We start from the raw sequence: 18,968 nt of genomic DNA, 5'->3' as shown, positions 1-18,968 counted from the left end.
TTTTAATTAAAACGTTTCTATTTTAATTAAAATTTTATTAAATTAAAACAAATTATAAGTAAAACTTTAGTAAATTATTTAAACAGATTATAAAATAAAAAAGGAAATATTATCTAATTTTATTTATTTATATTATTATATATTAATATTAATAATTTAATTTATTAAAAAAATTAATCAAATACCAAATTGATTTAGTTATAACTATGAACCAAACATGCCCTTCGATATCATGATTTATTTTCGATATCATGATTTATTTTCATGGATAATAGAGGAGCACCATTACCATTATTATTATTATTTACATCACATAATGTTAGTAGCCAAATGATTTTGTCGCTGTGTGTTTGCTATACGTGGGCATCTCTTTTTATACTGCTTTTGCTATTAGGAATGTCAGATGAATAATGTGCTACTAATTGCATTTTACAGGAACTTTAATGAATTCCAATAAGAAATCTTTCTTATGGATATGGTCGTCCATTCATTATCTTTCCTTGGCAAGTCGCCATCTTCAATCGTTTATAAGTTTCCCCCTGCAGTAACAGACAGGTCCAAATATGAAATGGATTGAGTCCAACAAAACCCATCAAATTTTGTGACAAACCTAGCTTTCTTCTTATGATCGAACTGAGCTAGTTTTTCAGCCAAACTTTCCCCAAAATTACTAAATAAATCTAAAAAAGTTCTCATCTGAACATGCTATAACTTTCACTCTCAACTTTCAATTCTCACATTCTGATACTCAATACTCATTCCTAAAATTTTATCATTCGCTAATCTCTCTATTTTTTTTTTCCATTTTATTTTAGTTTTATAACATCTCTTTAATGGTTATGGATTGCCATCGTAGTCATAAGCACATCACCATTACGACAAACTCTTGGCACAGAGCTAACATTTTAATTCTTTATTGTAAAATTAAAAAAAATTATACACTCAATACAAATTCAGTAAGTAATAATCATATTGCATAGATAAACCTCAGTAAAATTGAGTACATAACTCTCACGCACTTGTGGCAAAATCCTACCTCAAAACCGGAGACGCACAAAGCTATGGATCAACGATAGTATGACGCCATGATATAGAGTGTGATCGCAGTTGTTAGGGTAACAAATGACTCCTGCAAATTAGAAGGAGGACCAATCAATCATGTTAAGCATACGAATGTGCAATCTTTCTTCCTCTTCCTTCTAACTGAAATACAATAAGCAAGTTTGACTTAAAAACTAAATGAAATTGCAGTAAAGCCTCGATAAAAAAAAAACACATACACGCATGTAATAGTCAGTGAAATAGGTATAGTTTATTAAAGCAACTAACAACCTAAAACAGGTGTCGATGGTGCTCATTTCTACTAAAACTTGGTGTTCTTGTACATTTTCAGTGTCTTAAAAGTGATGATCTTCTGGAGAAACTGGCTAGATAATCTTCAAGAACACTGTGCATTATTCCAAAATGGCACGCATCAGTGTCGTTAAATTACTGTATCGAGATTACTTGTATTGTACCCAGATATTGTCAATGAAGGAACCACTTGCAGCAAGGGTGTGCCTTATGGAGGTAAAATTTAAAAGATAAGTTGCATAATTTATATAAACCCGATAAACCAGCCTAGCTGACAATCACAGAAACAATGTCGTCGTGGAAATACAATACCTGGTTGTTATAGATAAACAAAGGAATAGAACGGCCGAAAAACTCAATGAGGTTAAGAAGTCCAGTGTATCCCTGTAAGAAAATGGTGGAATAAACAAAATGAATTGTATGAAATCAAGATGAAAAAGAGTGAATCTGCTAAAGAATCATTTCCCCCTTTTTGTCATACCAAGGATGACATGGCAATACATCCAAAAACCAATAGGAGGGAACGAAGTATCCGTTTTCCCATGCGCAGTCCCTTACCTTCATCCTCGCCATATTCCTGCAGCCAAGTGCAACTATATGACTACAACTTACTGGTTCCTCATTATTTCAAAAGAATTCCACCAAAATATAATTTCTTACTTAACATCAAAACAGAAAGAAAAAAGAAGTTAAAAGAATAAAGAATATAGTACTTATGGAAATATGTTCTCCATTACTTTACCTTTGTTCTCCATTACCAAAATTCATAACTAAAACGGCAGTTTGATTACTTTGAAGTTTACTTCCAAGAGGTGCATCTAAATATGACTCACATTTAGTGTGGGCGATACTGTAGGTTCAAACCCTTTCAACTTCTCAAATATTCTGTAGAAGAAAACAAAAGCTAGAAATTGCAATGGTTTCCATTCAGCATTCTGTTGGATCAGCGCCCAGATACTCTGCAAAAGAAATATAAAAAGAACCAATTTACTTTCTTTATGGTTCCTATAATATGAATCAAAAGATATCCATCGTCATCTGTTCAAGAGCATAATTATCTTCAAAGTACTAGAGAAGATCACATCTGATACATAAGAACAGAGATCATAACTCCTATTATTATCCATTCTCACCAAGATATTAGTTATCTAGGTGCAGAAACAGTGAATATATCATGCCTCACCTAACACCCCACTACACTGTATAGGAGCAAAGATATCAAATCACATGATCCCTAGGACATATACCCATGATGAAATTGTGATAGTTGATGTGATTTTCTGAATAGATACATAAAAGGTTTGGCATAATTCATGGAAAGCAAGCATTCAGGAATTGGGAAAATCATCTATGAGAATGTCATATTGTATGAGTAAGTTATTTTATTGAGGACCTGAATACGATTTTACAAACATGTCATGTGATAACTTAACTCGGCTATGCCCTGAGGGCTGAGGACCTGAATACAAGAACCATACGTGAACCATCATGAAGATTTGAGGTTCTATATGCATGTATTATGATGTTTGTAAGGATGAACAAGTTTGTGAGAGGTTGTAGGATGAAAAAAAAAATACAGTAGGGTCACAATATTAACTCTTGAAACCAGGAATTAATATTGGATGAGAGATGAAGATGACAGATAGGAATTGATTAAAGCTCTGACATCTACTTGAGAGAAAAGACACTGGAAATGGTACAAAGGGTACTAGTCCATTTTTTTCAATGTTACAATTGATGAAGAAAAATCTTACAGAAATAAGTGAGATTAGAGTTCTATTCATTTACTCCAAGAGAAAAAAAAACTGTAGGAGGCTAATTGTCGATCATTTTACTCCAAGAGAATGGGATGTTAGGAACGACAGATTATTATATCTAATCTCATCTTAAATAATACACAAAATCCAAAAGGATGATGCCATCATTTTTTAACCAAACTACTCCTTTTAGCAACTACATTCTCACCTTTTTCTTTAAATTAAAACTATTCATCGAGAAGGGTAAAATATAGCTGATACTGTGCTTTTATGATGGTGGAAGAAAGGAGAAGTGGAGGTGGGTTCTACAATAGAGGGAGGAAGAAAATTAAGGTTTAATCGAGGATGAACAGAAGGAAGAAAATTTGAATTTATGATAACAGCAAGCATTGAAGAAGAATTATGGCACTCTAAAGAGAGAGCAGAGAAAGAAAATGAGTTTATGTTGGTGTCAAAAGAAGGGAAGATTAGTGTTTCAATTCAAACCGATGTTCTGGAAATTCCCTTCTTTCTGCTTTTTTTTTTTTTAACTGAACAGCTTGAGTGAAGCAAAATCTTACTAACATAAAAAATCAAAATGCATTGCCACCTTGTTCCAACCAAGCTCCCTCTATGAATATGGAAATGTTTCTACTCCACTGAAGTGTAAATCGCACCAAACCACATCAGGCTCAGCTATTTGACCCAATTTGTTACTGTTGCTTTCGCTTTCTAGAGTCCAAGCTGATATTGCAAGTTATTTGAAACAAATCATATTATTATTTACCACACAGACATAAAGAGATCTAATATTTTATAAGAATTCTACTTTGATATTATAAAATATTAGACACTTCAAAGAAGTTCCTTCTCGGTTTAGTAGGCACTAAATCTTAAGGTCACCAACCAAGTAGTAACATGAAAGAGTCTCTTATGGTAAAAACATCAGAATATTTAAATTCAGGAGTTTGAGAGTATTCTTAATCTTACAAAGACTGCAGAGATAGCTATATTGATGCGCATATCCTTAACAGTAGATTTGGAGTACCTGCAAACAGAAGCATCATAGATTAGATACACCAACAATAAGCAAATAGGCATCAAAGTACAAGAGAGAGAAGTACAACTTAACAAAAGATGCATATCTGCATTATTCCCATTTTAAGAGACAGAAATGTGAATCATTTATAAGCAGAATAGCAACACAGTATACAAGTAGGAGAGTCATAGTACAATGTCATCAGACGATCATAATATGTTACTAGTCCAGAGTGAATCTATATACGACCACCAAATGATGAGATGTAATTCAATAGTGGTCTCACAGCCCATATCTACGCAGTCATGCGTGCTGAACTAATCTGTAAAATAGCCAATAGTTTATGAAAAAAAAAAGGAAACAATGTTTATGAGATTGCTCTTCCTTCGTTGAATCAATAATACACCTCATTTGACCAAATATAAAATAAAAGTTCTCTGGAGAGAGAGAGAGAGAGAGAGAGAGATGAGGAATGATTCAATAGTTCAAACCAGTCTATGAAGTTAAGTGAACTGAAACTATTTGTATAAAAATTTATATATCCTCAATATCACAAGAGCAAGGAACCTGAAATTTCTATCAGATTGCTCCTTTCATTGGAAATAGAAATAGGGTCCTTGCAAAATGAAAAATTTTCTCAATCGAGCAAGATCCTTGAACCATATTAGAATAAAAAGAAAGCATATACCATTTACTATGCATAATCTAAGAGAGTACCTTGGTCCCCATGGTACTATGGGCTGTTTATCAGCATACTTGATATCCTTTGACACCTGAATTAGGGAATAATGACAAGAAAAAAGTTTTCAATGGATGACTAAAACAAGAACAAAACTGTATTAACAACAACTATTCTCAAATATCAAAATCAGCCAGAATTTTAAAAGAAATTAAGATGGAAAAAATAATTGCTGGTTGTGCCTTCATTAAATACATATATAAAATAGAAAGATAATGAGTCAAAATGATCCCACCTTTTAGTACATTCAAAAACAAGAAAATTACATGTAAAAAACAATCCGCTGGTATCATTAAGGCTCAAAGAATGAGTAGGGAAATAAACATATGAAAAAGAATAAAATGCTCCAAATGTTACAATTGCAAATTTTGCACAGGTAATATTTTTTCATTCATTCTAAGTTCCTTTCCTTTTCTGTCCCTACAAGTAAACACAAGGACAATCATTTTTTTCTACTTTCCCTTCTCTTCAGTTTTATATCTCTCCACCAATCAATGTCTCGGTTCATCTGTGATCTTCCCTCCCATGTATACACAATAAAAAATGTGAGACAACAATTTATATGACTAAAACAGGCATTAGAATGTCACTACACCTAAAAATGGCAAAATATCACATACATATACTTGGAAGGTAAAACATTTGTATCATCTGAAAAACTAAGTGCCAAATAAGCTCCTCCTAACTTATACAACCCACAGATGTTATTTATCCTGTCATGTCCTTGAGTATTCTCATGCTATTTCCATTGTTATATGCTTCGTGCTAAAATTTCATCAGGTATAGCATGGGTGTAAATATATAACCTTCAGAAATACCAATCACAGTTAAAATACACAACAAGAAAACTGTTCACAGTTAAAAGTACACAAAAGAACAAGTGTTCAATGGATATATTCATAACATACTGTCAGTATATTGATTATAATTATTCCATTTAGTTACATTATTGCAAACTAGAAAGATCAATTAAAGCAATGCTCAAATATCTTAACTATTGGGCCAATTCTGCACAATGAAAAATGAAGAAAATGTGAAAATAAGTTGTCAAAGAGTGTTAACCTTAAATGATCCAAATGTCAAACCTTGCTTCCTGTTCTGTAATTGTGACATCATGATCCTATCATATGCTTTTTCTAACTGATACAACAAATAACCAATCATTATCATATAAGCTCAATAAAAAAAAAGAGCTAAGCGAATAAATGCAAGCAACAAACACAAGATAAATAGCTACAAAAACAGACCCAGTGGGCATAAAACGCTTACAACTATTGTCAAAGTAACTAGTAATAACCTGCCTTGGCAACATATGCTTCGTCTCCCTTTTTCTCAGCATCCTTGCGCTTTCTTGTATATGCCACCTTTATGGTATCAAATCCTTCTATTGAACTAACACCAATAACCTACAACAGAATACAAGCCAAAGGAAAAAACAATAAAACAAATAATTTCATTAAAGAAAATAATGATGGAAAAGGATATATGCTACCTCATATGGGTTTTCATCACTGCTCCCATATGTACTCCCTGAAGTTGATGAAGCCATACACACTACTAATTTACTCATTGGCTTCCTAAAGAACCTGCCCCATTGACAGAAAACAAAATGGTGGATCACTACGATAAGAACACAAGTCCTATTTCAGGGAGAATTTAAACTGAAAGATGGAAGAAGAAAGGAGAGATCAGAGAGTTGACATCTAAATGTCCAAGACTATTATTTCATTAATTTGATTAACACAAAACAGACCGATTATTCCTATACATCCAATAGTTTGCCTTCTCCACAATAAAACAACTAAATCCTTTTTTTTTTAAAAGGCTTATTTAGTGATAAGAAATAAAATTAATTTAGGTAAAAAAATTCAATTGAAACTCTGATTGAAGGGGATTTAAATTAATTCTTTTCTTATCCTACTTTCTTAGTGCCTGTTGAAACAACCTAGTATACAAGATTGACTAACAATAAATTTATGAGTTTTTTCCATTCTACTATTTGTGGCTTGCGTAGGATTCTTGTTGTTGCAGACCACTAGACATCGCTGAGTCTCTATCCAATAGATGCAGTTGCCATGGCATCTCTTTGAAACATTGATGAGAGAAGAATGACTTGATCGAGTCTTCTTTAAGAAGATGTGGGAGATGGAGACTTACTTCAGATCAAGTGAGTGGAAGATTATATCTCACATCAAATCTTCACATTGTAGCAATGGTCAGGGTGTCAGGAGTTCATTTAAGATCATTTGTTAGTAGGATCATCACTTGTGTTAACTCTTCATTATTTAAGCACTAAATAGACGAGAAGACCATCAACAAATTTCTCCCATCATAGATCCCCATGATATGGTGAACAAATTCTATTGATGTTCATAAAGGTTATCTCCACCTTGAGATCATAGATTGCGATGGAAGCATAAAAACTTTAAACTCTTAAATCCACTTGGCATGGTTTTTGTTTTTCCAAAGAGGGAATTCCAATTCCGGCAACATCAAAGGAAAGATGTTGTTATGATCTTCCTGACGGATTCTTTTATTGTTTTTGTTGGAAATGTCATGACCCATAAACCATCATCCCTTGCTTTGGTGTGTCATTCATTTGAGGGCTTGAGTTTGAGTTGTTGGTTGTTTGGGACTTCTACAAATGCTAGGATGGTTATTGCTAAGAAGTTTTAAGTTCCACAATTTTGGTTTCAAACAACTGCCCACCTTTCATCTAGATTAAACCCATTGTGATAGTGTTGGAATCAATTTTTTTATGAAGTTGAATTAGAATCATTCTCAAATTCTTTGAATGGTAATTTTTTTCTTAAAGCATTTTATCATAGAAAGGTAGTCTCTCGAACAGGAGAAATCATGGCATACGGTGTTGACCATCGTAGTCCACTAGTAGCAATGGATGAAGTCTAGCAATGATGGTAGTGGAGGAGCAACATGTCTTGACATGAAAGGCAACTTTAGAGGATCGTACAAGGCCAAAAAGTGGTAAGGTGACAATAAAAAAAAGGGGCATATATCCATGCCCTCAAACATTTTTTTTATATGCCATATTGAGAGCAATAAATTTTGAAATGCAAATAAGACTTTCTAAATCGATTAGATAAAGTTCTATGATCATGAACAATAACTTTAATCGATTACTACACTGTAACAATCAATTTAAAACTTTTTTTAAAAAAAAATTAAAAAAACTTCTAAGATAAAAAAATTCGCAATATGGTGTATCGAATTGATGATTGAGGACATGACTATAATCAGGAGAATTAGACAAGCACATATGATCTTATTCCATGTCATTCCGAACTCTTAGATCCATCAGCCAATTTCGATCAAAAGTGGCTTGAAAGTGGCTGATAGACCTAGAGAGCTCAGAATGACATGTAATAAAGTCATATGTGCTCGTCTAGTTCTTCTGATTATATTCATGTCCTCAAACATATGTGCTCGTCTATTTCTAGTGATTATATCTATGCCCTCAAACATCAATTAGATACATCGTATTGAGAGCAACGTATTTTTGATCATAGAAGGCTTTTTAATCCTTTTTTTATTAAAAAAAGTAGTTTAATCGATTGCTACACTATAACAATCGATTAAAATTACTATTCATAATCACATAACTTTACCAAATATTTACTACATTGTAGTAATCAATTAAAAAGCCCAATTTGTGTTTAAAAAATTGTTACTCGCAATATGACGTGTTGAAATGATTTCGAGAGCATGGATATAACCAAGAGAACTATATAAACACATAGGAGCTGGTTCCATATCATTTCGAACTCTCTAGGTCCGTAGCCAATTTTGACAGAACTGGCTAATGGACCTAGAGAGCTTGAAATGACACGTAACAAGGTCCTATGTGCTTGTATAGTTCTCCTCATTAAATTCACGTCATCAAACATCAATTTGATACACCGTATTGAGAACAACAAATTTTTTATCATAGAAGACTTTTTAATCTTTTTTTTTAAAAAAAGTTTTTAATCGATTGCTACAGTGTAGCAATCGATTAAAGTTTTTGTTCATGGTCACAAAACTTTACATAATCGATTGTTACAATGTAGCAATCGATTTGTAGAGCGAAAGCGAACAAGCGGAGAGGCAAAATTGGTATCGGGTACGCAATTTGGGTATTTTCAAAATTGCCTACGTGATTTGGGTAATATGAAACTTAAACTATGTGGTTCAGTAATTTTCCAGAAAAAAAAAATGGAGATAGCTGTAGAATCCATAGGTGGCGATGACCTTGGAGAGGTTGTGGCATATAAGAATAGAAGCAGCAAAGACAATCAGCAGTTAGTAGGAACTAAAGTCTTAGCTGACCGAGAACTCCAAAAAATTACCAAAAAATGTACGAGAAAATAGGATGACCACTTCGAAGGGTTCAACCTTAATTTGCTCGATGCAAAAGAGACCCAGAGCCCGATTAATAGAAGGCATCCAAGAAAGTTTTTCGTCTGAAGCAAAATGGCTTATTTTAAAGAAGATTCTGGATAAAATAAAGAAGATAACTTATTCTAGGAAGAAAAAAGAAAACCAATTCTCCATTTAATGGGTAATTCAAGGGATCATCGGATTAATCTTCCTTTCATATCTGTATCATACCGCTACCGAATTCAAAAACTGGATTTCCAATAAGAACCATAGACAACGTTATCCAAAAAGTCGAATCAACCAAGCATAACAACGACGTCCAAGAACCGCAGGGCGGTGATGTGGAACATCAAGTACATAGAATTAACCGCAATCAAGCAGAAAACTTGGAACTTGCAAAGGTTCGCCTCCACCCAGCTTACCTGATGAAGGGGGAACCTATTGGAGCCGCCGAAACCACGGTGGCACTCCTGTGGCAGGTTTGGCGAAACGTAGAGCATCGCAGGACGGTCGCGGTGGCCATACGCAAGACGACGGAGCGGAGGCTAGGGTTTTGAACTGTCCCTGGCGTCCTGCGATTCCTGGGGTGGGAAGTTGGAAGGGGCGATGTAGGTAAATCAGAGCAATGCAATTTGCCCTCCATAAATTCTGACGTGATTTAACGGCTAAGGTCCTTTAATTTTAAAATATCTCAACAGCACCTCTAAACCCTGGCAGATAATCAAATTTTATACAAAATTTATTTGAATGAAAATGCATTCATCACTTAAACCACGTGTTAGTGATTAGTTAGGAATTTAGTTGTGAATTTTATAATTATATAATATATTTTATTGGTAAACTAAAATTTAATTAAAACTTAATTAAGAACAGGGGGAAATTGCTCTACTAAAACCCTAAAAAAATTGCGACAATCCAAGACTGATAGACAAATTTTTAGATTAGATGAAATAGTCATTCGTGACAAGTAAAAATCATTCAATTTTTCTCTATCAAATAATATTTGCTAAACCAAAGCCACGAATCTTGAACAAGTTCTGAAATTACAGAGAAATATAAGATAAATTGTTGCTCTAGCTAGGCAAAAATCCAAAGCTCTTCGAAGCTGATATCTTGTCGCAATCGTCGCGATCTGCTTCTCAGGCTGGGAAAGCACAAGAGGATCCACAAGTGAGAATAAGTTGGAAAGAGCACTTGATAGAGAAATCAACTAAGAAAGATCAGAAAGTTTGTTATAGTGACAAAATAAAACATATCAAGAAGAAACAAGAATTAATATTTTATATAAAATAGTAGGTTACAATGACAAAATGAAAATTAGATGTCTAATACTTGTTCAAAATCAAAGAGACCAACTAGATTAAAACTTTGTTTGATACAGCTTCCAATGAAATCACTGGTCAGTATATATTATTTTCCTTTCGATAGCAAGCCAGATTATAGTAGGAAACAAACACTTTGTCCTTCTAATAAATATGTATTCCTTTTATAGAGTTTAATTTCTTTTCAGATAAATATTGGCTAATATAAGCTTGATCTAATTCATTTCACTTGATGCACATTTAAGTAAGCCGAACTAATTTGATTTGATTTGTTAACAAAAGAAACTTATAATGTACGATTGAAGGTATGGAAATATTAATGATTCTGTCTGAAAATTATAAAGATGGTAAGTTGGAGATGTGGCTACCGCGTTGACTGGATGTAGACTCCGCCCTACTCTGTAACACAAGAAACGTCAGTGACGAGCCAGGGAAGGGGTCCCCGATATTGGTCTTTCGACGCTCAAGTCAGTCATCGGAAAGAGGAAAGAGGAAAAAGGATGGAGCAACAGTAGACACAGGTGTGAATAGTGAATAACGCGTACCTTCGTCAATGTATGAACCCCCTTTATATAGTGCCCTAGTGTGCGACGTGAGCACTTCTCTCGCGACGTGAGCACGTTCTCCAATTTAGCCTATGAAAGGACGTTTCAAGACAGTGCCTCTGACACCACACCTTAACAGGGCATGTATATCCCTAACAAGACAGTAGAAGTTTCCGTCGTACGATCTGTTCGTTTACCAAGTCTTGTATCAGCGGCACTATCTCCCCGAAGGATACTGTAGGATCGAACGAGTGCGATAGAGGGAGGTGAATATCGTGCTTTTAAAACTTTTTTTTACTTGTTTAAAACAGAGTCGTGCAGTGGAAAAGTAGAGAACAGATTCGATTACTTGGTTTGGAGTCTAGGTCGACTCCTACTCCAAGGCTCGCGATCCTTGACCGTACCAATGGACAAATCACTAAAACTCTTCTTCCCGAAAACCTCAGAACGAAGTAGTGTGTACAAAAAAAATGAGTAAGATAGTAACAACCTACTATCTTACTTGAGTTAAGTACAATGCAAGTGATAAATTAAAAATATACTGACGGTATGTTAAAGTCGAAGCTCGATCGGCACTTGAATGATGTAGTTGCTTGCGAGTTATAGTAGCAGTGACACGAGCAGCTTTTGCAGAGATGATCTTTGAATCAACCAGAATCAGATCTACCAGTCTCGGACCTCGAGCTCTCTTTTATAAGAATCATCGATGTTTGGTCAACCAATCCCCAAGTTTGGTCGACCGAATCAGCTTCCTTCCATCTTCGCTGAGGTCTGATGCTGATTGATCTTCGGCATTTATTGTCATTAAAGTGTTTGGTCGACCGATCACCTTTTTCGATCGACCGAACAGATAATTTCCTTGTTCACCAAGATTCACACTCAATGCTGCATTTTTCGATTTATCTAAGTAGTGAATCTGACTCTTAGGGATCAAATAGAGATTTGATTTAGTTGGTTTGTTTAAATATTTTATTGAAACCCATGCTTGGACTTGACTTTTGATATTTTGACTAATTAAGGACAAATATAGTTTGTTTGTTTCATTTGGTTTATAGTCAAGTCTTGATTTGTTGTACACGGCTCGTTGCGATCCAAGTACCATGTTTAGACACTTGGATCTCAATTTGAACTTTTCCAACGTTTTCTTGAGTTGCTTGACTTGACCTTTCAAGCTGGAGTTTTCTTCCTCAAGTTTTGCAACTTGAGTTAAAGTTCTGACTTGAACTTGATTAGTCGAGTCACTCAAATTAACTTGCTTCTTAAGGTGTTCTATTTCCTTAAGTAGCAAGTTATTTTGTTTTTCAAATTTTGATAATTTTTTAAATAAACATTTAACTACTTTAAGCAAATTTGACTTTGAATAAATCGTTACCATATTTAGACCTTCGGAGATAGATGTGGATCCGTGACTTCTCTCGGACTCGACGTCGAACTCGGATTTGATGTCAGTTTTGGACTCGTAATCTTCCTCGGGTTCGGAGTCTTTGTTTCTTGCTATAAATGCAAGATGGCTGAAGTACTTCGATTTTTTTTGTATCGGATGCGTCGGGAGATGTCTTGTCCCACGTCGCTTGGAGGACTTTCTTCTTTCTTGTCGACTTGGGTCTTTTTTCCTTCCGACTTGGGCATTTATTTTTGAAATGCCCCTTCTTGTTGCATCCGTAACAAATCATTTTTGATTTGTTTTGTGTTTCATTCATTGGTGTCCTTTTTGAGCTTCTTTTAATTTCTTCTTTGTTAGCAATCTTCGAACTATATTGACTAATTCTTCTTAATTTGTTGAATCAAAATCTGACTCACTTTCTGATTCGATCTTTGTTCTAGATTTAATTTCCTTGCTTGGACCTACATACAAAGCAACTCCTTTCTCGACTTGGCTCACGTTATATTGTTCGTGTAATTCTAATTCGCAGAATAACTCATCTAGTTTAAGAATTGAAAGATCCTTAGAAATTTTGTAAGCATCTACTATTGATGCCCACAAAGTATTCCGTGAAAAGGCATTTAGTGCGTACCTTATTGTATCGTGGTTCTCCAGGTTGTGTTCGATCAGATGGAGCCCGTTAAGGATGTCCTTTAGTCGAGCGTGTAGTTGTGACGCCGTTTCTCCGGGAAGCATTTTAATATTAAATAAGTTATTTAGAAGTAAGTCTCTTTTATTTACCTTTGACTCATCGATCCCTTCGTGTAGCTTTACCAGGCAACCCCATAATTCTTTAGCGTTGTCGTAGGGGTCGACTCGGTTCAACTCCTCCATTGTGAGTCCGCACTGAATGGTGTTGATCGCCTTGTAGTTTAGTTGTGCCTTCTTGATCATTGGGGGAGTCCAGTCTTCTGGTTCTAGTGGCACTCCATCTTTCGTTGGAGGTGTGTAGCTTTTCAGTATTGTGAATCAAAGCTCGATGTCGGATTTCAGATAATATTTCATTCTGTTCTTCCTGTTAATAATTAGCCCTAAGAGCCAATCATGAGATGATTAGGCCTGTTGGTTACTAATTGAGTTAGACTCAAATGAACTCACTCATTGGATTGAGTCTAATCCGAATTAGACACATTGGATTAATGAGTTAGACTCAATGTGTTAGACTTATTGGGTTATTGGATTAATGGTTAATCCAATATAATAAACCCAACCCATTAAGAGGAATACAAAGAGATAAAAACCCTTGGTATTCATTAGATGAATATAAATAGGTTTTTGGATTTTATTTTTCATTAGATGAGAAAAGGTGTCTCTTGAGCTTCTCTCTTCTTTCTCCTCCTTCCTCCTTGGTCGAATCTTCAAGCTTGGCCGAACCATACTTCTTGCTAGCACAAGAAGATGGTTTTTCTCCGAAGGCTTCGTTCGTGTGACGAACGAAGGATATATTCGTGTGGATACCATAGAGGCGCAAACGCTTGAACGCGTTGATATTTGGATCCAAAGAAAAGGTTGCTGTCGGGATTGCGAAGGGCACACAACAAAGATATAATCCTATCATGTAGCTTAGTATAGTTTTCAGAAATTGTTTCTTCCCTTCGCATGGATCTGCTGGATAAGAGGATCTAATAATTTTTCCGCTACATTTCCGCGTCTTTGGCGCGCTAGATCCCAACACTTCCAATAGCTGAAGTTTTCTCCTTTAAATAGTGGAGGTCGGACTGTACTGTACCCTTCTTGATAAGAGTTCGTTATCCTTGTATCAACAAAAAAATAAACAAATTTCCAAGGCTCTCGTCTTGGGATTAGTAGTGCTCGGAAAAGAATTAAAGAGTAAGGGAAAAGATTTTTTTTTTAAGGTGCTCGAACAGAGCTACAAGGTTCTGATATCAATTGTAGGATCGAACGAGTGCAATAGAGGGGGGGGTGAATATCGTGCTTTTAAAAACTTTTCTTTACTTGTTTAAAAACAAAGTTGTGCAGTGGAAAAGTAGAGAACAGATTCGGTTACTTAGTTCGGAGCCTAGGTCAACTCTTACTCCAAGGTCCGCGATCTTTGATCGCACCGATGGGTAAATCACTAAAACTCTTCTTTCCGAAAACCTCGGAATGAAGCAGTGCGTACAAGAAAATGAGTAAGATAGTAACAGCCTACTATCATACTTGAGTTAAGTACAATGCAAGCGATAAATTAAAAATATACCGACAGTATGTTAAAATTGAAGCTCGATCGACATTTGAATGATGTAGTTGCTTGCGAGTTGTAGTAGTAGTGACACGAGCATCTTTTGTAGAGATGATATTCGAATCAATCAGAATCAATTATCACAGCCTCGGACCTCGAGCTCTCTTTTATAAGAATCGTCGATGTTTGGTCGATCGAACCAGCTCCCTTCCATCTTCGCTGAGGTCTGACGCTGATTCGATCTTCGGCATTTACTGTCATTAAAGTGTTCGATCGACCGACCACCTTTTTCGGTCGACTGAATAGATAATTTCCCTGTTCGTCGAGATTCACACTTAATACTGCGTTGATAAGGTATGGTTCGGTCGACCGATCTGCTGGTTCGGTCGATCGATCAACTTAGCTTCCTTCTCTGCTTCTGACCGAGCTGATTTGTGCCACATCATCAAGGTTCAGTCGACCGATCCTTTGGTTTGGTCGACCGATCAAGCTTTGATCGAATTCGTTCTGGTTTGGTCTGAACTTGTGTCTGTTCTGAGTTAGTGTTGTTCGGTCGACCGATCCTCCTGTTCGGTCGACCGATCCTCCTGTTCGGTCGACTGATCAGGCCAAACCTATAAAACAACGTTAAACAGTCTTTTCCTGCAAAACAGAGATTAGCACAGTAATATATAAAATGCATGAGTAATGATAATTAATAGTTCAACTGTTGTGATCTCAACTTGAAAATCTTTCTGGTTTCTTCAGTTGGATCAGCAACCTTAGATTGTTCCTTTCAGGAACACGACCTCATTGTCGCTCCTCCAGTTGTTTACCTCAACCTACCTAATAAACTTTGATCCTCCAGATCTGTTTGGACTTTTTACTTAGCCTTGATCGGCTCGCTAGGACTTTCTCTCGATCTTCGGTCCTCCAGACCTCTCGATCATACTGCCAAATGTCGGGTCCTCTTGACCTACTTGGTCTTTCCACCTGGGTTTCACGATCTGCTAAGACTTTTCCTGCCTAACGTCCAGCTAGGTCTTTCTCGGTTGAGTAAACAGCCTGCACACTTAATCAACTTATTAGATCACAACAAGACTTAACTTGAACTTTTGACAATATCAAAACTTAGGTTTGATTCCGGTGCAACTTGCACCAATAGATACGTCAGTGATCCATTTGCTCGACCGGATTCGGCTGCTCCTCCGCCTGGCAACATGTCTCGATAGTTTGTTTCTGCCCGACCGAACTAACGTGTCGGTCATACGCACGCTCCTCTATTTTGTAATGACCGTCTAATGATCTCGGCTGAACGGGTGCTTCACTTGGACCAATCCTTTGCCAATCAAGTAATACATGCCCAATCAGCCACTGCTGGAGAGATCCGCCTGACCTCTCAGCGTCCAGTCCTTTGTCGTTAACTTCCTTGACTTTGACCTCCACGTGGATTGCTACACCCGTCATTTGACCCGTACTTAGTGGGTCTCTCTTTATCACTACATCAACCAATAACAAAAGGAATCCCATAGGATACTATCAAGAACCACTAAAGCAACAATGCAACAACACTAATAAGCAAAATTTTGTGAAAACAGTCATGGAGCAGAATCCAAGAAGAAAATGGTTCACAGTGAAACAGAACAAACATAAGACTAGACAAAAAAAAATTCAAGATTAATTTTTTGTTTTCATGAAGTTTTAATGTAGTGAATGTCATTCAAAATAACTACCTCTTTCTTGACAGCTTCTTCCTTTTCTGACAAAATAACTCAATGAGCCATGGAGATGGCATATCCGCTGCAAGTAAAAAGATACAGAAATTTGTAAAATCTAAAGAACCTGAAACTAAAGCTAAATAAATGAACATACAGTTGATCCGTCCGTGAGCGCAGTAGGTTCTGCGTCTCTGCTTTTGTGCTTGATTTACTTGTATATGAGATATGAAGAGCACACCAACATCTAAACCTTTTGTCTATGCAAGGAGTAGAGACAGACTCATCGAGTCACAACAACATAGAAATGAAGACGGTAAGCACGGAGGAATGTATTAGAAGACCTCGACAGGCCAGCAGCCCTGCCCATTTAGATGTCGACCTTAGCTTGAGCTGTCCTATCAGCTCCGCCGCAATATCTTCGAAAAGGAATAGCTTGTTTGAGCGTATAATCCTAGTATCGACGCATCTTCAAATGAACCCTCAAGTCACCACCCATGGCCTTCGCAGCTGCAAGGACGAAGGAACATTTAGCTTAAAAGCGAATTGATAGAAACAGAAAGTAATACAGAGATAAAGCAAACAGAAGACCTCAAGGTTCTAAATTTACAGCAAATCAGAGGAAGATTCATGGATTCGATTCGAACCTCTAACTCTTTTCGAAGGAAGCAGGGAAGGTTGCTCCTGCTGAAGCACATTCTTCAGCACATCCTTCTGTTTAGGCTGGAAGAAATTCTCATGCATCTTGCAAATACTATTATCTTCCTAGATCAAAATTTTAAACTAAGAAAATTCAAAGTAAAAAAAAAATGAATCGACATTATTCATCGTTACAATATTTTCAGAATACTAATTGGAATTACGGTTAATGTTTTTTTTTCTAGTACATGTTAATATATAAATTAATCATTAATCTTTTAAAATAAATTTATAATTCCGTGATAGCCTCCTCCATCTTGGCATTCTTCTTCTCCCCGTCCGCCGTCGTGTCCTTCTTCGACGGTGGCACGGCCTTAGACTTAGAAGACCTGACCGACCCTCCATCATCTTTCGATCGTCGCCTCGATTGCTTGGGGACTGCTGGAACATCCTTATCCTGATCAATCGACTGATCCTTTTTGCGCCCGCGCCTACCTTTCTTCACCCCGCTGTTGGTCGGCTCAGAATCGTCGATCGTCAGAGTTTCAACGGATTTGTGTCGCCTCGAGTGGCGCGGCTTGGTGGAGTCTTGATCCTCATCGTCGATCGAAGACTCTTTCGTCCCATCTTGTAAAGCCTCGGAGCCTAATATTAATAAAGAAAAAAATGATTTATCTTTCAAATTTATTAAAATTTAAATATTCATAAAATAAAGCATACACAACAATTTTCCTGGTAAAAACTGTATAATTTAGAATAAAAAAACCATTTTATTAAATTTAGATATTTATTTTTAATATATTATATATAAATTTATAATATTTAAGAAATATAATCTATTTCTTAAATTTAGAGGGTTAAAATGAAAATTAATCTGTTGCCTTGAGAATCGGATGTGTTTGTGGCAGGATCTCCTCTTCCTTGAGCCTCAGTGAGGCTGATTGGGGCAGAGTGGTAATTTTTCATCTACAGATTTATTTTAAGTACAAAATTAAAATAATAAAAAAGTATTTAAATATATATATTTAAAAAAAAACTAAAAATGATAAAATACCCAGGATGCGTCTCCACTGTTGGGCCCATCGCTTCCAATGTGGGCCACATGCTTAACATCAGTTGGAAACCCGATTTGCATCTCTTCCTCCTTTTGGTCTGCATAAAAAATATTTAATCTCTATATATTAACTCTTAAAACGCGATTAACCTTAATTATTTTTTTTAAAAAAAAAATACCAAAGATTTGGGAAATATAGCGAATGGGCTTCAGAAAACCCTTCTTCACGAGGGTGCCCATCTCTCTTAAAATGTGTAATTTGTTCTTCCCCTGCTCCAATAAAAGCTTTAATTGCATACAAAATATATAAAAAAGATTGAGGCGAAGAACAAAGAGTCAAAGTACCTCAAAGTGAATACCCTAGATGATTTTAACTGTTATAGATCGAGAAAAAAAAACAAAAGAAGAAAGAACGAGAAAAACGAAGAGGAAGAAACGATTGGTATTGTTTGTGATGAAATGGGAGGAATTTCATGTTGTGGTCGATACCTCAAAATTGGAATGTCCTCATTAGAGAGATTTAGGTGCCTTTTTTTAGGATTAACAATTAATTAATCTGTTTCTATAAAAAGAAGAAAGGATTAATTTGTTCCAATCCTTTGGTAGTTGTCTCCGCTATGGTCGGAGATGATATGGAACTCTTGAATGATCTTTGATATTTGTTTTTTTTTTCTTTATAAAAAACTATATTTTAATTGATTTATTGTAACATAAATGAAATCGCATAATTCTATGGAAATTAAATCACATATAGTGTCTTTTTTTTACAATATTTACAAAAATGTTGTAAATAAAGATGTTATTTTATTGGATTTGAGAAAATTGTTGTGGTTATATGGAAAAAAACGAGGGGGCATTTTGGAAT

At 35.7% G+C, this 18,968-nt stretch overlaps 2 protein-coding genes across 3 annotated transcripts; both read right to left on the bottom strand.

Moving 5' to 3' along the window:
- Positions 1–342: 342 nt before the first annotated feature.
- On the bottom strand, positions 343–9,893 carry LOC122015692. Of its 2 annotated transcripts, XM_042572707.1 has the most exons (11): positions 9,667–9,893; positions 6,360–6,453; positions 6,169–6,273; positions 5,930–6,007; positions 4,846–4,901; positions 4,080–4,137; positions 2,187–2,312; positions 1,835–1,930; positions 1,666–1,737; positions 1,037–1,129; positions 343–539 (listed from the first exon to the last, which is right to left on the bottom strand). In XM_042572707.1, the coding sequence occupies exons 1-10, from the start codon at positions 9,885–9,887 to the stop codon at positions 1,067–1,069; spliced, it is 969 nt and encodes a 322-aa protein (XP_042428641.1). In that variant the 5' UTR covers positions 9,888–9,893; the 3' UTR covers positions 343–539; positions 1,037–1,066. The 2 variants fall into 2 exon arrangements, with proteins under 2 accessions (XP_042428641.1, XP_042428640.1); XM_042572706.1 differs by lacking the exon at positions 343–539 and having other exon boundaries at positions 895–1,129.
- Positions 9,894–17,338: 7,445 nt separating this feature from the next.
- On the bottom strand, positions 17,339–18,343 carry LOC122013570 (CRIB domain-containing protein RIC7-like). The gene is made up of 4 exons (XM_042569830.1): positions 18,283–18,343; positions 18,104–18,201; positions 17,931–18,015; positions 17,339–17,694 (listed from the first exon to the last, which is right to left on the bottom strand). Exons 1-4 carry the CDS (start codon positions 18,341–18,343, stop codon positions 17,339–17,341), a joined length of 600 nt encoding a protein of 199 aa, XP_042425764.1.
- Between the last annotated feature and the right edge of the window lie 625 nt (positions 18,344–18,968).

This window comes from Zingiber officinale, chromosome 8B, assembly GCF_018446385.1.
Source record: "Zingiber officinale cultivar Zhangliang chromosome 8B, Zo_v1.1, whole genome shotgun sequence".
Lineage (NCBI taxonomy): Eukaryota > Viridiplantae > Streptophyta > Magnoliopsida > Zingiberales > Zingiberaceae > Zingiber > Zingiber officinale.
Note: the sequence above shows the minus strand (reverse complement) of the source record. Positions and strands in the feature narration are given on the sequence as shown.

Excerpts from the sequence above, each read along its gene's own strand:
- LOC122015692 (XM_042572707.1), bottom strand. The coding sequence starts at position 9,887 with ATGGAGGGCAAATTGCATTGCTCTGATTTACCTACATCGCCCCTTCCA. Across the intron at positions 6,008-6,168 it reads ACGAAGCATATGTTGCCAAG|TTAGAAAAAGCATATGATAG; the intron begins GCAGGTTATTAC and ends TTGTTGTATCAG. Across the intron at positions 1,931-2,186 it reads CAGTATCGCCCACACTAAAT|GAATATGGCGAGGATGAAGG; the intron begins GTGAGTCATATT and ends ACTTGGCTGCAG.
- LOC122013570 (XM_042569830.1), bottom strand. The coding sequence starts at position 18,343 with ATGGGCACCCTCGTGAAGAAGGGTTTTCTGAAGCCCATTCGCTATATT. Across the intron at positions 18,016-18,103 it reads ACAGTGGAGACGCATCCTGG|ATGAAAAATTACCACTCTGC; the intron begins GTATTTTATCAT and ends ATAAATCTGTAG. Across the intron at positions 17,695-17,930 it reads AAACACATCCGATTCTCAAG|GCTCCGAGGCTTTACAAGAT; the intron begins GCAACAGATTAA and ends TATTAATATTAG.